At 43.1% G+C, this 20116-nt stretch overlaps 2 protein-coding genes across 4 annotated transcripts in view; one reads left to right on the forward strand and one right to left on the reverse strand.

Moving 5' to 3' along the window:
- The window catches only part of mapk8ip2 (mitogen-activated protein kinase 8 interacting protein 2), a 25744-nt gene extending 12097 nt beyond the window's left edge, over positions 1-13647 (forward strand). Inside the window, exons 3-14 of one of the 3 annotated variants that reach the window (XM_047595687.1) lie at positions 4162-4401; positions 4504-4582; positions 4936-5139; positions 5556-7788; positions 7904-8112; positions 8645-8720; positions 9684-9856; positions 9941-10050; positions 10137-10259; positions 10372-10442; positions 10535-10633; positions 11106-13647. In XM_047595687.1, coding sequence (XP_047451643.1) covers positions 4162-4401; positions 4504-4582; positions 4936-5139; positions 5556-7788; positions 7904-8112; positions 8645-8720; positions 9684-9856; positions 9941-10050; positions 10137-10259; positions 10372-10442; positions 10535-10633; positions 11106-11178 — 3690 coding nt within the window. In that variant the 3' untranslated portion in view covers positions 11179-13647. The remainder of the gene's footprint in view (positions 1-4161; positions 4402-4503; positions 4583-4935; positions 5140-5555; positions 7789-7903; positions 8113-8644; positions 8721-9683; positions 9857-9940; positions 10051-10136; positions 10260-10371; positions 10443-10534; positions 10634-11105) is intronic. The other 2 variants (XM_047595689.1, XM_047595690.1) reach the window with 2 other exon arrangements.
- arsa (arylsulfatase A) lies at positions 13437-17196 on the reverse strand. Its single transcript, XM_047595691.1, has 8 exons — positions 16876-17196; positions 16493-16733; positions 16193-16411; positions 15850-16019; positions 15409-15533; positions 14554-14681; positions 14370-14472; positions 13437-14274 (listed from the first exon to the last, which is right to left on the reverse strand). The coding sequence occupies exons 1-8, from the start codon at positions 17094-17096 to the stop codon at positions 13979-13981; spliced, it is 1503 nt and encodes a 500-aa protein (XP_047451647.1). The 5' UTR covers positions 17097-17196; the 3' UTR covers positions 13437-13978.
- Positions 17197-20116: the final 2920 nt, after the last annotated feature.

Genomic DNA, 20116 nt, shown 5'->3' on the forward strand with positions numbered 1-20116 from the left:
ACACATCAGCAGAAGTCCTGACTGCTCACCTCTCAAACAATAAAGCATGACACAGTGTCAACCCTCGTTACATTGCATCCTCGCCCAGGGGAAGTGATCCTGCTGACACGGGACGGCAAGGACGCGTTCGCCCTTCGAGTTGTGTGTGGATGTACGTTCAAATTACACGGAAAGAAAGGCGAGACAGAGAGCAAAAATGCTCGCCGCACTTCGTCCTAGCATTTGATTTTTGCCTGCATCAGTAAGGGTGTGTGACACTTCGTCAGCTCATCAGCAGCAACAGCGGCGAACTCTCTCTCTCTCTCTGTCTCGTGTAGCGCACTCCCCTGATGAACGGAGAGGCTTTTGGTTTCTACGTCAGCAAGATTTGGACGTACTGAGCAGCGCGTCTTTGATGTTTAGGTAGAAGAGGGCGATCTAAACAGTCAGATTAACCCCCGTCCCCAATCCCCGGCTCTGATTAATTCTGATTCGTTACGGGGTTCGGGCCTTAATCTGCAATAACCCTTTAGATTAGTGCTTTGCCTTTGCGAAAAGGGCACAAAACACGCAGACCCACACATGACATTTTACAGCTTATTCTGTCATCTGGAGCAGAAAGCTGGCAATTAAAGATCCGTTTCTCATTTTCTCTGAGGTAATTGGTGAGCTAATACCGAAGCGCCAGGCAATCCTTTTCTGCTGTTTGTTGTTGTGTTGTCACCAGGGATTAGGTTTCACTATATATCAAACCCACCACCATATCAGCATAACAAGATCTCCCCCTTTTGTTTGTTTGCCTCTAAATCTGTTCCCTGGATTACACACCAACACACCCTTCTGCTATCTGCCTCCACTCACCCCTGATCCTTCGTTTCCTGCCTCTCTAATAGCCGCCTCTGTTTCTCCAGAGTCCCGACTGAACGGCATGAGCTCATGCATAATTCAGTGCGTCTCAGCTGCGGTTCTGCTCTAAGTTTGAAACGTACAGATACACCGACGGGTGGAGGCCGTCCATCACGAGGAGGCCACAGTTAATGTGAGACCGATCCGACATGCGTACTGTACCAGCGTAAAACTGGCATGCATCCACACACCGACGCAATTTGTTGACAAAATAAAACACGGGACAAGCCAAATCAGTAAGGACAACAGAGATGTCAACAGAATGTCATCCATTCTCTCATCGTAGCATCTGTACTGCCACATTATCTCATCTGCAGAATAAACACTGAGAGAAGACCTGCACATCTGCAATAATTGTGCAGCATAATATAAATGGTCAGCGAGTCACGGTCCCCCAGGTGCTTGACACTTTCACTGGACCCTTTCCGTTTTTCGTTCACCCGCTCCCCGTTAAATTTGCTAAGGCGATCACTCAGCGTCTGCTTCTTTCCTCTCAGATTTATGGCTCCCTGGCGTCCTCTTCATTTGCGGAGCCATTGTAGCCAGTGTTCAGGTTTAAAGCTCATGTCCTCAGTTGCTCAGAAGCCGTGCGCCGTAGGTCTGTCTTCTTTTCTCTCCACTGATGAGGATAGTGTCTATAGCTGAGCTGCCATCACACTGATCTTTTGTTCTTTGAGCGTCTGCATATACACATAAATAATATCACCTTGTCTTTAGGCTAATTTGATTCACGTTAAATCCCTTTGTATGAAAGGGTTACATTCATTCACAGTGCCTCGCCCACTAGCAGGGAGACATGTCTGCTGTAATGACAGTCACAGAGCTGGATGGGGTGTCCTTGGGAACCAGAGGCCGCAGGGGATCGATCCTCGCCAACACACAACTCTTATTTATAGGTTTTCGTGTTTTCTTTAAGCCTGCCTGCCTGTCTGTCAGGTGGCCTTGCTAAGGGATTTCTCCTGACAGTGCAGATTATTCTCCCCTGGATAGATGTGACATTTTCACAGCCCACTGATGGACCTTCAGACTTTTTACACGTTCACAGAGTTATTGGTCACATATCATCTGTGATGAATGGCTTTGTGTAGGAAAACAGCTTTGTGAATATGAATCGTGAGTAGATACGATTTTAAATCCATTTTTTTCCCTCATGTTGATCACAGTGTCACCAAAAAATAGATACACGGATATACAAGTATGCATATTCACGCGTGCTCTGTGGATAATTGTTTGAGCACACATTTCGGGTTGCTGAGGCCTAAAGTGGCTGCAGCACGTGTCAGCAGAATTGAATAGTGGATGGTTGAGAGGGTGAGCTTTGATTCCTCCATTAAACAGACTGCGCTGAGAAGCAGAGAAAGTGCTGTGCTGTTGAAATTGTGGGAAAAAAACAAAAACAAAAAAAAAAACCAATCAATCCTAGGGATTGGACTTTTCCAATATGGAAATTTCAATATGGAATGAGATGATAACATAAACAAATAAATAAATATATAAACCGCAAATGTTTTCCTTTGTGACAAGGCATTTTTTTTTAAAATAAAGTTAACATGAGCAATGCTTTATACTCACTTCTTGTTCAACAGAGGGAAAGTGTCTTGATAAGGATGAGCGTAGAGCTTCAATGCAATGAGAAATATTACTCGACACATCATATCAAAGTCAACTTTATTGTTAATTCTGACATGTACAACACATATGCAGGACTGAAATTACATGTCTCAGAGGCCCACGGTGCAGCAACCATACAAAAAATGCAAACATAAAATGTGCAAACGCTGAGATTTCAAAAGGATGAGAGAATGTCTTGTCGCAGGCACTCCAGCAGTCAAATCAATATTCCCTCCTTCCATGTTTGGTATGAGGTGCGTGTTATTAACCTGCCTTATAGACCTCTATCTATCGATGCACTTCTGGCACAATATACTGCACAACAACACACGCAGTCATGAAGGTGGGGTCTATTAAATCTCTGTATCATTTAGTGCACAGCTTTCCAGTAAACTGCCTGAAACCCGAGAGTCGTCTGATTGATCCACTCCCATTTCATTGCTTTTTTTATTCTTCTATCTTCTTTAAACTATTTTTCTCTCCTCTCTTCTCAACCTCTGGATGAAAAATGTGGATGGGATAAAACATACTGTCCTCCCTTAGCTCATGATATCCTATATGGTAAACAACAAGAATGATATCACATTATTTCCAAAATGTTTTTTTTTTTAAATTTAATTTTATACTTACATATTGACGCATTATTTCATACAGTCTCTTTTACACAGGGTGTTTTATACCAGTTACTCTAATGCCTCCCCAGACCATAAAAGATGCAAAATTAAGGTTCCTCTTTCTAACTTCATGATGGGAGAGCATAGCAAATACACTGTCTCTCATATTTTAAAGATACGAGATATGAGTGACATATGAATTTTTTAACAATAACATGAATAATTTGCTCGTATAAAAACAAAATAAAAAGAGAGTGCCCTATAATTAAGCACATCTTTTTCTCTTTAAATAGAAAATGTCCATCCCATTCTATCCCAAGTATTTTGTTACTCCAGTAAAAATTTAAAAAGGAAAATTAAAAACATACAGTTAATTAAAAAATGTTTTTTTTTTTTTTTGTGTAGTTTTTGAACCATGGGTAAATTGACCCATTGCGTCTATGCTTCTAAAGTTCAAATATTTCAGCAGACGTGACTCATCGCTTTTTGCATGTGGAGAATTTATTTGGTCACTGTTTACAATCCAGTTATTCCACCGTTTTTATTTTAGTTCATTTCATGTTAACTTTTATTTGTGTTGAGTTTCCTGGATATTTTGCTGTTAACAGAATGTAAAACTTAAATAATCTAACTTTCTAAAACACTGCTGACTGACAGTTACACACACATGTTGGCAAAGGCAAGTAGATGTATTCACGGATACACACACACACACACAGAAAGCCCGAGGCTACACAAAGAAGAGGTCAGCAAAACGAGCAGCGACTACATTCTCTTGCTGAGCCAACAGCGCTCTGATGTTTGAATGTGTGTATTTGTGCGATTTACAAATGCCCTCTGTGTAATCTAAGAACATTATGTCGCACGATGTCCATCTGCGCTCTCCTAGCTGCATTCATCTCTCTCCGTTGTTCCCCCTCTGTTGTCAGAACAGAAGGTGTTCTAATTAGCGTGACTTTTATCTCAACTTTGCTGAGCGCGTGTGAAATGTAGATCACAGGTTGGTTCATCCTGTTGTTCCCATAATTATGTCTTTCCCTTCTGCCGTCAGGACTCCCTCATTCTGGAGAAGAGTGACATACACCACCCAGTCTGCTCCTTCCAAGATGACTTCCAAGAGTTCGAGATGATTGACGACGAAGACGAGGAGGACGAGGAGGAGGACGAAGAGGATGACGACATTGACCCTGATGGGCCTCCATCTCCCTCGGCGTCCCCTCCTCTCTCTCCGACTCTTGGCACTCTAAAGAGCAGACCTACCACACTGAACCTCACCACTGCTGTGTCGCAGGTAAGCACAGACTGGAGCTCTGGGCCTTAAACCTCACAGCAGTCACAGATTACGTAGATTTCAGAGTGTTTATAATATTGACCATCTCCTTGCATTCATCAGGATTCACTGAACAACAACAGCAGTCTATCCCCAAAGAAAGGAAGCTGGCAGGACTCTTTACGCAACACAGCCCCACAGGGTGAGAACAGGAATAATTATCTTTAATAATTTATAATAAAAAGAAACTATGTGGACTATGTGGTTTTCATTTGTTTTCATTCATCTGTCCGTTACACATAATACTTCACAAAAAATATACTGACTGAGCAAAAAATAAATATATGTTGACAAAAGTTATCCACACAACAAACTTACAACTAACATAAAATATAAATTTATTTTGTATCCTTAGCATAGCCACCCTGTCATATTAAGTTTAGCAGTATTTAAAGATGATGTGAATACCTGGAGGATTTTCATTTCTGAAGCTCAGCTTTTTTAAAGTGCAGGTATTGCGCACAGTTAGCAAATAAACATCTACTGTACCTCCAGGCCGTCTGTCTCCAACCCACTCATGTATGGAAGATGGTAGCCATGTGACAGGCCAGTGCCCAGCCTCTCCAGTTTCCCTGGCCCCGGGGTCTCAGAGCAAAGGTACTCCACCAAAACAGACAGGGGAGGGCGGGAACCCCCAGTCTCCTCATAGGCCCCTCCTCTGTGACATGGAGGGCAACAGGCGGGAGAGGCCCGAATACGGTAACAACAAGGCCGGCCCAGCAAGCTTAGAGCTCATTCCACTGACATCAGTCTTATGTGGTGCTGTGATGTGAAGTGATGTGATGTGATGTGAATTTGACTTCAATGTTACATATATTCAGCACTGTCATGTCAATCCCATATAGCAATTTGTGCAAGCCAAATAATCACATTTGTATGTTTTTAATCAAAAAGAGTTTGCTGAACTTGCTCATCCTGCATCTTATTTTAGTTCACTATAAACCTGACGGAAAAAATGCACCTTAACTTGTTTGATTTCTTGTGTTTCATGTCTGTTCACCATCTTTAAATGTTGCTCTGCGCCTCTTTCAACCTGTCTTGTTATATTTCTTTTTTTTTTCCGTATTATCATCGTCATAATTATCTGTGCCAAACTGCACCTTATATCTTCTCAGGCTCGTTTGGTCAACACAAGACACACCAACCCTCTGCTGATACCACTGACCCAAAGGCAGACCCTTCAATCCAGCCGACCAGAGTCCCTTCCATAGACGAGCACTCCCAGTGTTCAGACACAGAGGTGGACCATGACCTCAACAGCGACCACAACCACAAACACTCAAACCGGCGAGCCACAGACACCTACACGATCACCAGTGAGTCAGGTATGGAACCGGAGAATGAGCTAGACCCGGATGGAACCAGTCGCTGCTTGTCATCCACTGCACCCATGGGAGCTAATGATGGCGCTGATACACCCTTGTCTGATGAGGAGCTTGATAAGGACTTTGAAGTGGAATTCATGTGTAAGGAGACCTACGATATGGTGTGTAAAGAGAATCAGTCGTCCTACGTGGAGTTCCCTCCCATTGAACCTTCCGAGCCTGCATCCTTCTCCAGCTATGTATCATCTAGCCGCTCAGAAGCTTTTGAACACTCCAACAGCTCAGATGCTGCAGCAGCTGCTTCAATGGAGGCAGCAGCTAACGACTCCACCTCTCCTTCCTCAGACCCAGGGATAGCAGATATGAATCAGCGTGGTTATGTGACTTCAGACCAAGACAAGGACCTCAGCTCTCCGGGGTCTGACTCTGACATTGAAGGGGAACTAGAGGCAGCCTTTGCTTGTGGTGGTCCGCATGTCTCCAACATGATCTCATCCATCTCAGAGACGGAGCTGGACCTGACTAGTGACGAGAGTAGCAGTGGACGCTCATCTCACCTCACAAACTCCATTGAGGAGGCAAGCTCACCTACATCAGATCAGGAACTGGACCCGGATACGGAGTTGGAGCAGGACAGTGGGATTGTTGGCCTGAAGGCATCTCTGCTTCTGGGTCAGCCTGACCCAATCAAAGAAGGGTTTCCTCTGCCCTCTCCTTCCCCTCTTCCTTCGCCTACTATTGCCACACCCTCTCCTACTGACTCACCCACTATACCCCCTGAGTCCTATGTTGATCAAGCTCTGATGGGGCTGCAGAATGTGGACGAAGAGCTGTCCTGCGAGCACCAGGCTGACCCAGATGAGACTCTTCCTCCAGCCCAGTGCTGTGAGGACAGCCTGTCCAGACAGATGGTGCTCCAGATAGAACCAGACCACAGCCTGGAGAGCTTCAAACGCTCATTCTACCTGCCAGTGGGACCCAGACTAATGCCAAGTGCAGATGAATACGATGGAACAAGCGAGGGAGACTCCGATTCAGAGAGTGAAGATGAACTGAGCGAGAACTCTGACTCGCCCTGGCTGCTCAGTAACTTAGTCAACAGGATGATCTCAGAGGGTTCGTACCCAATCAGCTGTCCTGAGGAGTGTTTCAAGAGGAAGGTGTCGGTGTCTGATACCATTTCCCCATCCTCAGACATTGGAGAGGGAGATGGCTTCAATGATGAGGACCAAGAGAAGAAAACAGGAATAGTGGAATCAAAGGAAGAAGAGAAGGAAGGTGAACGGTACAGAAGGGAAAGGATGGAGCCGGGAGCAAGATCTTCAAAAGAAAGAGCAAGTCCGCGTCTTTATATGAGCAACCCTAGTGATGACACCCTAGCCCCAGTGATTTTGGAGCGATGCGCAAGCAATGAAAAGGGGACCACAGATTTCAGCTCCTCGTATGCAACTATAGATACTGACAAGAATATAACAAACCACAAACCATCTAAGAATGCAAGGAAACAGGAGGAGGATGAAGAGCCCAATAACGACTTGACGATGCTGGAAGGAAGGAAGGATCTGGACTCTCCCAGCCTGACCGAGAGCGTGATTAGCGACAAGGACGAAGGACGAGAAACAGAGCCCAGGCCGGCGAGCCGTTCCTCGGCATCCCTTGAGCGCATCACCGAGGTCAAACACAGTCTGACACTCGATATACCCACAGCTCAGACCAACCGCTGCTTCAGCCTCACCTACTCGACGGACAATGACGAGGAAGAGGAAGACGAAGGCGACTCTTATCCGTACATGGGTGGCTTGAGGAAGCACTCCTACACGGGCAGTGACTTAGAGCTGGACAGTTCGCCGCCCATTGATTCAAGTGTGCAAGATCGTCCCTTAGCAGATCATGACCTCCCACTGTGTGAGAAAGAGCTGGCTATGAGGCAACCAAATGAAGATGATGGGCTGGCCTATGACTCCATGAAGTACACACTTGTGGTCGATGAAAATACTACTCTGGAACTAGTAAGCCTCAGAAGGTATGTCTTGACAAAATATTTGGAAGCTAAAAACATTTTTATGAAGTTCTAAAATTTTATGCATATTTCTTTTGACTGGTATTTCCATTTGCTATTAATTGTCTCCTCCTCCCAGGTGCACCTCTGTTCTGAGTGACGACAGCGAGCTTTCAACTCTATGCGATGAGGAGCCTTTGGGGACAGGTGAGGTGGGCTACGGTCGTGACGATGAGGGTGTGAGGCCAGAACTTCTCAGCTCCTCTGAAGACTCCTCTCCTGAGGCCGACCTCCCGTTCTCCAAGAAGTTCCTCAATGTGTTCGTCAACAGCACCTCGCGCTCCTCCAGTAAGTCGCGCATGCAGGCCCTCACCCTTTTGGGAAATGTGTTCTTATATCTTTCTGAGAGTTAGACAAGAAGTTTAAATTTATTTTAAAACTATGAATGAAGTATTAAACATTTGTCAAGAACCTAGTGTAGCTTAACGAGGAGGACTGGAAACAGACGGTGTCCATAAGTAAAAAAAAAAACTCCAGTTAGATTATTACTAAAAATGAACCCAAAATGAATATAATGCATTAGACCCATCACTGTCAGCATAATACATTAACATGTGTTCTAAATTTGGCTCACACATGACCTATGGGAGGTCTCCGATTCCCAGAACACCATCAATCACTTCTCTTGCCTCAAGATTAATATCCCTAATGAAGGGTGATTTGCATAATGAATGGTTCATTTTAACGACTTTTTCTTTTTCAACAACTCCAATGTGCATTGATTTTTTTTCCTTGCTATGTTTTCCCCAAATAAATTGAAACAGTTTTAGACATTTATCACTTTGTTTTTTAGTCTAAATTATATTTATTTCCTGTGTAGGCACAGAATCATTTGGACTTTTCTCCTGTACCATCAATGGAGAGGACAGGGACCAGACACACAGGGCAGTCTACAGGTAAGACAACCAGTGAATGCATTACCCTTTCCAAATCACCATTTTTCATTTGTGGGGAGCACGTAGTTGGTTCTTCATGTGATGAGAGGGTCATGTAGCACTAGTGCATTAGTAATAATGTTAGGGAGGGGGGAAGGTGTCCTAGTTCCAGCTGGGTTTGGGACCTGCAGAGTAGCTAACAATAATCACATCAGCCAACACCTGTAACACACTGACACAAACAGAAATCTGCATATGTGTCTCTCGTAAACGTATACATATAGTGTATCCAGATTATTTGTGTGACTATTAGCCTCTTTTAGGACACATTATATATATATATATATATGGAATTCTTTGTCCTCTTATACACTCCCTCTCACCAAGAGTCACCCTAAACAAGACTCTTCTTGATCAAATTAAGTTCTATAGCAGCAGGGACACGATGTGAGGACCAGGGGTGTCACTGGGTTTTAAGGACAAGGGGGGCTTAGCGCCCAGAAGATGCTGATTGTTATTATTTCAGTCTGTTTTGAAACACATTGCAGCAACAAACACAAGTTCCAACAGTAACAGTATTAATAACTGATCAACATAGAGGCATGACTTTCACTCACAACACAATAATTGTTTGTTCTTGGCACAAATTACATATGTGACTAAAATGGTTGCAATTCAAGCCCTGAAAAATATTATTTGATTACTTGAATTAAATTAATGTTAATGAGTGGAATGGACTGGATAAGGATGGGAAGGAAGCATGAGGGAAATGGACAGATTTATAATCGTATTTAAGTGATCATATATGATAATTTATTTAACCTCATATTCATATTGAATTTGTCTGCAATTATTTGCAAAACAAATAAATAATAAAACAACACCAAATTATTTAGGGGAGCTTAACGACACCAGTGGTGAGGACACAGACTTTCACAGTCTGTTTTCTTTTTATGTCATTGGCCTCTCTGCTGCCCTCTGCAGGTTCATTCCTAGACATGCAGATGAGCTGGAGCTGGATGTTGATGATCCTTTATACGTGGAGGAAGAAGAGGATGACTACTGGTACCGAGGCTACAACATGAGGACAGGAGAGAGGGGGATCTTCCCTGCCTTCTATGCCCACGAGGTCATAGGCCAGTCTAAGGAGTTGCTGGGTGAGTGGAGAGGTTCATCTACCTCTCTTGTTCTATATCTCACTGATACAAGTGTCACACTCCCTGTATATGTTGCATATGCAGGAATGAAAAGGAATCCAGCGTGGATCGAGACTTTCAATGTTCAATTTTTGGGGTCTGTTGAGGTACCTTATCACCAAGGCAACGGCATTCTCTGCGCCGCCATGCAGAAAGTAAGAAAAGTGGAAACCAAGCAAAACAGGCCCAGTCGTATACACACGTTTTTGTTTCTGACTCAGTCACAATTCCCGTCTTTTAGATTGCAGTATCGAGGAAACGGACGGTACATGTGCGACCTCCCTCCCTGTGTGAGCTGGAGATCAGCCTGCAAGGAGTTAAACTAATCATGAGCCTCGAGGATGAATACGACACCCTTGATGAGGTATAGACTGCACGAGCAACCAGACAGATTAATCAATTCTCATTAGCACAGAGCAATATTGCATTCATGAACGATTTAATTCAGCTTTCCTCTTCTAACCGTCCTTCTCCAGTATGACAGATGTAGTCACTTCTTCCAGATGAAGAACATCTCATTCTGTGGATGCCATCCGAAGAACAACTGGTAAACGAACGAGTCCTTCGTCCGCCCTCCTTCTAGCAGCGTGCAGTGTAACATCTGACTGATTGCATCATGTTGTTTTCTCCTCTCTGCAGCTACTTTGGCTTCATCACTAAGCACCCGATGCTGAACAGATTTGCTTGCCATGTGTTTGTATCCCAGGAGTCCATGCGACCTGTAGCAGAGTGTGTTGGGTCAGTCTGAATTATACTTTATTACTTTACATGCACATCTAATACATGTGAGGGATTTCTGTGTGATGGTTACACTGTAAATCCAGTATATTTTGACATATTTGCTTTAACCGTGGCATTTGTATTAATGCTTTTCGATGGTTTGCAGCTGTAGGTATGAAAGTCTGGATTTAAGTTTGTCTTTACTACAGTACTTTAATACGTCTAGGTTTATTTTGTAAAAGCAAGGAGTATAGGATAGTAGTTGTATCAATAAAATTCTCATCTGGCTCTCTCTGTGGATACAACTGCAAGAACACAATTTAATAAAACCTCAGCGTACTCTCACTACAGTTATGTTTACTCAGGATTTTCTTTATCTGCATTGCTCATACATTTCTTGGGAAACCGATAATGACTGTGTAATCTAATGATATCCAATTAGGTCTCACAGTTCTTTGTTATTTTTTTTTTTATCTTTTTTTTTTTGCAGGCGAGCCTTCCAGGAGTACTACCAGGAACACCTGGAGTACGCCTGCCCCACCGAGGACATCTACCTGGAGTAAGAAGAGCTACGACCTTCTTCCTCCCCAGCTTGTGTATGTTCATCAAGTTTGCCACCAGAGGGCGCTGTCAATGGGGTATTTTTTTGCTCTGTTGTAAGAAAAAAAAACAAACAAACAAAAAAACTCCTCGGCGTTCCTCTAAAACCAGGATCCTCATTTCTACAGTGCGCTAGGCATTTTGACTGATTTCATCCATCCCTTTCTCTCTCTGTTTGTTTATTTCCATGATCTCGACGGATCGATTGCCTGTTTCTGTTATCTTTTTCTATGATATAAAACGAAGACGCTGAGTCTACTTAAAGGTTCCTCTTTTGAAATGAAAACAATATACCTACTGCTGCTGTATCACTTTTCAATGCATGGCTAGTAGGGTTACGGCACACAGACACACCAAGGAATACACATATCCAAGTGAATGGCAAGCAGCTCAAGAATCAGCAAAGGGAATGGTGTAGAATCAAGAGATTTAACTTAAATGTAAATACGTTGTTTTTTTTTGTTTGTTTGTTTTTTTTTTTGTTCAATACTTACAAATGGCTGATTTGATTTCTACTCATAGTGACATTGGAGCAAAGAAATAGAGAGACTGCAGTGAGCGGCCGTTGGTCCGGGCTTACCCCTCTGTCGAGTGCAAAATGTTGTTTGTGTTGTAAATACATGTATAGAAAGTAGAGACAAAGGCACCTCAAACCAATGGGTTGGGATTTTGTTCTTAGTCTGGATGTGGGTGTCAGTGTCTCGCTCTGAGAGGAGTAAGCGCAGGAGTAAGAGAGTTTCGGGAACGAACGTCATTCACTCTGCAGGTGGAGTAGTAACTGTCAGAAATATTGAATGATACGACTTCTGTCCTGTCCTCCAAGTTGCACTGCTTGTTGAACCTTACCGCGGGGAGCTTTCATAGCAAATCATTCAACTGTTAAACTTGTAGATCACTGTATGCTTTGCTACGATTGATGTGACGTTTAGGTCAAAGAAAGCTAAGGCCGTCTGACAAGCCATATTCTCACATCTCTGACTGTTGTAGACTCTGGTTTTCAGTGATGTACTAGTCTCCGTTTTCTTTTGACTTGGTGGTTTTCAACGAGGGAATAGGAATGACTAGATCGACCAGTAGCTGCATGTCAGTAATGCTGCACACGGCAGCGTGCCTACTGTACAGTGAGCGTCCTGCTAATTCTTGGTCCTGGTATTACAGTGGAATCAACCTTTAATGAAGCATTAAAAGGGAGGTTTTATAGTTATGTAAATGGTTTGACTTTAATCTCATTTTTAAGTACGGTGGATAAAAGGGATAGCCACGTGTTCCCATTTTAATTTACTGCTTTTAATCTGGTCAAAGGTTAAGGAATCATTACACAATAGCAGACTCTGGGGTTGTAGTTTCATACCATAGCATACAGACTAGCACCTTATAGAGATGGGGGTATATTAAAAAAAAAAAAAAAAAGTAAATAGTGTCTGTTATGTGAAATTTCAGGCTTCCATCATTCTTTCAGAAGCTGCTGAGCATCTTGTTCTGCCGCTTCCACTCACAGTCCACCAGAACACACACGTCACAGATCTGCAGGATTTCGGTGTCGAGGGTTGATATGGCAGGAGGGAGGGTATTCTCTGCATATGTATCGCTGTCAGTTAGATCATGTATATACAATAGCAAATCTAAGATAGTGCTGTGTCCTTTATGTTGAGTATGTTATTGATATGAATATGTACATTTACGAAAAAGTTTAAAAAGTTTAAAAAAGGAAAAAAAAAAAAAAAAGATCACGACCAGACGAAAAACCCCTGAAAGAAAAGAGAAAAAACAAACACCTAAGTATCTGTGATCTGCAATAATTTTTATTTCAGTGTCTTACGTTTCCACACGAGGTGTTATCTCAGTCTCTGTCACACAGGTGGCATTTGGGTTCCTGCCAACTCCATAACTCACCGCAGACGAGCTTCAGCAGCACATTTAGGACACATTTGTGAGATGTGACATCACTATCGCGTGACACGCCCACCAGACTAATGACCAATCTGCTGTTAGACCTGAATAGCGCCACTGGAAATCTATTATTGTGTCTTGCCGATTATAGCTAATCGCCTTTGAGCTCCAACAGTGTGGTCCATCTTCAGTCAGTATCTATTTGCTTCTTCTTCCTTTTTTTTTCTATCCTGTTACGGCCTAGTGAAAACCCATCTTTTCACACAGTTACACAAAAACAACCTCTGACGATGACCTAGTCCCATATAGCCGCTAAGAAATACATTAACAGTTAAACCAACTTTTGACTTTATTACTTCAACAAGATTCTTCACTGTATACCTAGAGCAAAACAGTATGTGACAGAACAAACATATCCTATCTTGTATCTTCAAAAACAAGGACTTGTAAAATTCAAGGGAAAACAAAAAAAAAGAAAAAAAATCACTCTGCCTTGTCATGGGTTTGGTCTTATGAATAAAATATATGCTTGATGTCCGAAACGGCATTGTTGTCTTTATTGTTCAGATTGTTTTGTGTGATTGAAGAGTTTCACACATTTAAAGTTTTTTTAAAGGTGAAGATTCCATTAGAGATGATAAAAGTAGTCAGAGAATGAACAGTGCACTGTTATGTATTAGTTCTATCGAAATCCTCATTGAGGAAACTGATTGCGATATTACTTTACAGAATTCAAAGCTGACATGCCTACAAGTAAGAAAGTAAGGACAAAAAAGCATCACATTCTTGTCCTTTGATCAAGATATCTTAAATTAAGAATTAGTGCAGTGCTTGCAGGCTTTCCCACATCGTCGCCACCCTTGATTTGTCCAGTCAGCAATGGCAGCAGCTCGGTTTGGGGCTACAATGGGGGTTGCAGCAAGGCGCAAGGTCCGGGTCTGTTCCTTTTGATATCTGGCTCTCTCCGAACACCATGGAGGCTTCAAACTGCAATTTGACTTGCTTGATCTTCGCCAGCAAGGCTTCGATGTCTGGCCTTCCCTCCACTGTGAGAGGGTAGTGCTCTGATGGGTCAGCCTCCAGGTCGAAGATCAGAGGGGGGTCGTGTGCCTTGAGGAGTGAGAACACCGAACAGTCTTTGTCTGGCGTGGTATCACTGTGGGTAGCGCCTGAAGCAACAAGTTGAACGATAAGGAGTCAAAACCCATCGCATTTCAGCGGTGTGCACTGATGCTTTATATTCTGTACATATGGAGTCTGTTACCTCTTGTGTAGAAGTGGGCCTTGTACTTCCCCAGCCTGAGAGCGAACAGGCTGTACTTTTCAGTGGGATCGACGGGGTAGAAGATCATCGTCTCCCTTTTACTCTGCAAAACAGGGTAACCGTTTTTTTAAAAACGGGTTATGGGACATCAGCTTTGTCCACAGGACGTGAGGCATGCTGCTACCTTTCCTTGGTGGATAAGGAGGTCCGTCATATCGACCCCATCCAGCATCACCGGGGGTAGTTTAGCTCCCGCCAAGTGTGCGATGGTGGGGAGGATATCTAGAGTGCTGGCCATCTCATGGGTCACACCTTGGGAGATGCATTTAGAAAAAGAGACACGATCACAAACATATTTTTCCATTCATTTCATTAAGGTGTTTGATTTCATACTGAAATGAGAAGCAGATTTCCGGAAACCCTTACACCAGTATGGGAACTACTATGATTTCAATGTGGTCAGCAGTATTGTAGGAAACTGATATTAACTTAGCATTTCTCATGAATATTTACTCTATGTAGTAAGATCTCATTCATTCAGAAAAACACACCCCTGTAATTTAAATGATCGCCTGAAGAGGAAATAACAGTGTTCAATAGTAATGAGAGTCTTTTAAAAAATATTCTGACCTAGATGTTAACTACCTAAAAATAAATAAATCTAAGTAAGAATTTACAAAAGTATATATTTAGTATGAGTACACAGTGTATGATTAGGTGTTAATTATTGATGCGGTCATGTGGAGCCTTGTGTGGTTTGGTATTTTCTCATCACCGGTGTCTGTATTAACCTTTATTACAATTTACCAGAGATTACGGTGCATATGTTCCGAAGTTGGAGTTACAATCAGAGTGTACCAATAAATAATAACATGTAAAAATATTCTACTTGAACCCTGATGATGTCGTTGTATAGAGCGGTAAACTGAGACTGGACCTGGAGATGCATGTTAAAGCTACGACTGGACACCTGTACTTAAAGCCAGTCACTTGTGGATTTATTTTTTTATTTTTTTTCCCAACATTAAAGTTTCCTGACCTGGCTTGATGATCCCTGGCCAGTAGGCGATGGCTGGCTCTCTCATGCCCCCATCATATGTGGTACCTTTGCCACATTTCAGAAGGCCAGCGTTGCCTCCTCGGGACATGCGCATTAGTTCAGGCCTACACGCAGAAGCAGGTATAACACACCACTCAGACACGATAAAGGCAACATCATAAAAGAGCAATAAATCCAGTATAAAATGGGGAAAGGTAGGGTGTAACGTGATCGTTTAGCAAAGGAATGAAACACCACTACACCACAGCTTTTGTGGAGAGATATTGAATGTCAGCATAAAAGATTTAGGTCGCTGTAGGATTAGATTACATTTCTTCCGTTTATCCTCATTGGAGAAATAAAACAACAAGACTACAAAAACATCCAGTTCGTGTGTTCAGTGACATGTGGTATAAAAATGAACCACAGCTGAAAACCAACCCGTTGTCGGACGTAAAGAAGACCAACGTGTTGTTGATCACTCCGGTCTTCTCCAGGGTCGCCATCAGGGTTCCTACAGTGTTGTCCAACTCCAACAGAGAGTCCCCAAATGGACCCCTTAAAGACCGCCCGGCTGCACCAGGACCTGCGAACTGTGGGTAGTGGGTGTGCTATAGGAAGACACAGAACAAGGTGCAATTATTTTTTAAACATTTACAACAATCTACCTACCGAATGTTAAAAAAAAAATGTTTAGATTAAAAACTTTGAAGGTGTGCAAACACATTCAAGCCTTTTGTAGAGTATAACCGCCCTACTACTACAGACTTTACTGGTCGCTCACATGGGACGGATAGTAAAGGAAGAAAGGCTGTTTCTTCTCGACTGACGTGGTGATGAAACTGGTGGCGAAGTCACTGTAGGCCCGCTCCAGATCGATGAAGTTAACTGGCTGCTGCTTGATGGCCTCGTTGTGCATCAGTGGGACGGTCACGGTGCCCGTGTCACACTTTCCATAGCACTTCACATCTGGAGGGAAACAGGTCAGGTTCGAGCAAGGGCCCTGGGAAACAAAAAACAAATACCCTGAATGTCACAAAGCTGTTTTATTATTTAATTAAGATAAGTCTGCACACATACTGACCATGTCATGGGAGTATGGGATCCCAAGGTACTCGTCAAACCCCTGCTTGGTTGGAAGAAACATCCCATTGGCTCCATATCCTAGATGCCACTTCCCCATGGCTGCAGTGGCATAGCCTAAAGGCTTCAACACTTCAGCGATGGTGGTCTCATTCAGAGGAAGACCCCCTCTGGAGCCTGGGTACAACACACCTGGGTAGATACCTGAGCGGGTCTGATAGCGACCCGTCAATAATGACGCCCTAGACAGGAGACAAGGTAGGCGATCAGGAGAGGTGACGAGGGAATGGAAATTAAATCAGTGTCAGTCAGTGCGTTTACATGCAGAGCTTAATCGAGCGATGCTCAAAACTGAGTCAGGTAATATGTAAACATGACAGATACCTGGACGGGCTGCAGACGGGGCTGGTGCAGTAAAAATCCGTAAAGCGGAGTCCTCCCGCAGCCAGTCGGTCCAGGTTGGGAGTGAGAGTACTCGGGTGTCCGTAACAGCCCAAGTCCCCGAAACCCAGATCATCCGCGAAGAGGAGGATGAAATTCGGCGGTGACGCGGAGCACACGCAGAAAAAGAAAATATTCAAAAAAGCTAAGCAGCTGGAATCCATCTTGTGTCCTGTATGTATGTATATAAAAAAAATCTGGCCAAAGATCAGGAAGCGCACAGTCAAAAAAAGAAGGAACCAAAACAAAACGTCACGTGCTGCTCGCCGAAACTGTCGCCCATAGGTGACGTCAAGCGCAACCAGGAAATGTAGTCTTACATGTAATGTGGCACTACATTCGCCTGGTAAACCAATTTATTTATCTTCAAACAAGGTTTCGATTATATCTGCTCGACCAATAGGCTCGTACCATTAACAGAGGGGTTTATGGCTGAAACAAAAGCACAACAATATTTATTTTATACATTTTAATATATGTTATTACTGCCCTGTGTTGTCACACTTGAATGTAGTATAGTATAAGAACTATTGTTTAAAATTCACAGTGTTTCATAGTTAAAAGTGTGTAAATATGTGATTTGAAAAGCAAACATTGCACAAAGACAGGAATTCATAGAGTTGTGACAAAAGGAGGGAAATTATTTGTGCTTCAGTTTTGGACTCCAGCTGTCTCCCTGAATAGCTTTCCACAATGAAGGCTTCAATAACATTGTATTTTACAGGTCCCTAGCAATAAGTTTGTATCACTGCAAAGAAGTGCACATGCAGTAACTCAGTCCTGTCTGCTGTGGCAGGAAAAAGACTGCCCAGAAAAGTCCTGATCTGCTTTTGCACCCTGCACGTCTGATGTTTAGTCCACCTCCTGACCAAAGCTGTTCGTTTCAGGCCCTGCGGCCGAGTGTCCGTCCTCTGTGGCAACCTTGGTTTCTGCCACTGATTCGACCTGACACATGGTCAATTACGCAAACAAGGGGAGAAATAAATCGCTTGCTGGTGCAGTGCAGTAGAAGCCACCGGTATGAGTCGAAACAAACGTCACGGCTGATTTTGTAACGCAGAGAGAGCGCCGTACCAATTTATTTATGTATTATGCATCCTCAGAGCCATCCTTCAGTGTGGTGGGCGGCTAAAGAAAATGATTTCGGCATTTAAATAAGCAGGGAGTGTGTGAGAAGGAGAAAGAGAGAAATGACCTGAGTGCATTAAATGCATGGTATACCTTTTCGCCATAAACACCAGTGTGTAGTGTGCATGTGTGTGTTCTTGTACAGCTATCGTTCTGGGGTTTCAGTTTGAGTTTCACCCCATCGGAGTGAGTACATTTGTGCAAACTGAGGACATTTTGGTCAGTCTTCACTTGGTTACAAGGCTGAGTGAGGGGGAATTGCACAATTAGGTTATGGTTAGAGTAAGGGGCCAGGTAATGCATGTCAATGAATGTCCTCACAAAGATAACGTGTGTGTGTTTCTGTGTGTGTGGTCATCAGTTAGCTTGCGTGTTGTCGAGCACTGGTGCTGTTTAGCCTTGGGGAAATAGATACTTTTGATTTACTATTCACTTTCACATCTCTCTACAGTACTGACCTACATTCAGCAGCTGCTACGTGTGTGCATGTGAGAGAGATAGGTACAGGGTTGGAGAGAGGAAAATGAGATAAGAGAAATAAGAGCTATAAAACAGTTTATCAGCTGTTATGTGGTTCTCTTTGACTTTTATAGCTTGCATTATTTTGTTCTGATGTTCATCTGCTGATCATCTTAACCGTTTCTGTGCATACTACGTGCATGTGCATGGATGTGTGTGTATTCACATCATTGTGTGTGCATTCAAGCTTCTGAACTGAACAGACGACGGCAAACACACGCTTAGTTATACACAAATGTATGCAGACATGGAAGATAGGTAAGAGTGTTTTTTCTCCATGCAAGACAAAGAAAACAACACAATCGGTGAGAGCTTTTGAAGAACTTCCTCACTGCAGGAGATCCCTTCATCTAATCTTCAAGAAGCACCGAGCCCTGGAAGCATCTCTGCGGGGAGCCGCATTGTTCTTGCAACTCCGCAGGGGGACAAACTGACTTCCCCTCTTTTTCATGGCAGGTGCTCAGTTTAAATTTAAGACCACAAATCTTTTCAAGGCACAAATCAATCAACCGTCCAGTAGTTGTAGTGAAGTAGAAGCAGCCACCGTTTGGGACATCTAACTGCTAATGACCTTTACGTTCGTGTCACCGCTGGTGATTTGTGAGGGTGTTTTGCCGACAGCCCATTGAATGTTTTTGCATGTGTCATGTGGAAAAATGAGTAGGTCACTGTGGACTAATGACAGTCTGTGTGGTGCACAGGCCTCACTTCACTGTGATTCAGTGGACGATGACTGCTTTGACCTTTTATTGCTGATAGTAAATGAAAACTGTTGTCAGCGACAAACACGGAGCAGACTGAAGCAGCTGAGGATACAAAAGGGTCCTCACCCCTGCCTCTGAGTGTGTGCGTCTACTGACTAAGCAGCATGTTGCCTATGACTGTGTCATCAGCATGGTGTTCCTGAATTAGTCGGGGATTGAAATGTGGGCATCTTCACACAAAATGTCCTGCCAGAAAAACTAATCTGAATTAATGTCCCATTACAGTGTGTGTATTCATGTAGAGCTATCTTTCTGAGGACCAGGATAATGAAGAATTAAGCTATATTTAAATGTATTTCTTCCCTAATTAATGTAAATATTGTTTATTATTATTACTGTTTGATGTAAATACTGTTTTTATTCCTTTATATTGTTGTTAAATGTTTTTCTTTGGCTGAACCAGGCCTCAGTGCTTAATTTCATTCCATATCATATTCGTAGTATATGTTGTTGGAAAGACAATAAAGTTTCCTTGAATCCTTGAATGAGTAGGTTACAGTGGACTGATACTGGAGCGAGGACGTTTTTGCAAAGTAAGGACGTTTTCGGTTCTTAAGTCATTACATTGCCGTTTTAAGGTTTTAAGTTTATAATAAGGTTATGGTTAGGGTCATGTCAATGAATCTCCTCACAACGGTATTCGTGCAAATGTGTGTATGTTTCTGTATGTGCAGCTTAGAAAAAGGGCCACGAGAGCCTCAGCCAGATGGAGGTGTGTTACAGAACAAGCCTGGTGATCTGATGGAGAAAATGAAGCTGCCCATCATCCCTCA

This window comes from Mugil cephalus, chromosome 10 (assembly GCF_022458985.1).
Source record: "Mugil cephalus isolate CIBA_MC_2020 chromosome 10, CIBA_Mcephalus_1.1, whole genome shotgun sequence".
In the NCBI taxonomy this organism is placed as follows: Eukaryota; Metazoa; Chordata; class Actinopteri; order Mugiliformes; family Mugilidae; genus Mugil; species Mugil cephalus.

Excerpts from the sequence above, each read along its gene's own strand:
- arsa (XM_047595691.1), bottom strand. The coding sequence starts at position 17,096 with ATGGATTCCAGCTGCTTAGCTTTTTTGAATATTTTCTTTTTCTGCGTG. Across the intron at positions 15,534-15,849 it reads TTCTTTACGTCCGACAACGG|GCCTGAACTAATGCGCATGT; the intron begins GTTGGTTTTCAG and ends TTCTGCGTGTAG. Across the intron at positions 14,473-14,553 it reads TCCTTATCCACCAAGGAAAG|AGTAAAAGGGAGACGATGAT; the intron begins GTAGCAGCATGC and ends CCTGTTTTGCAG.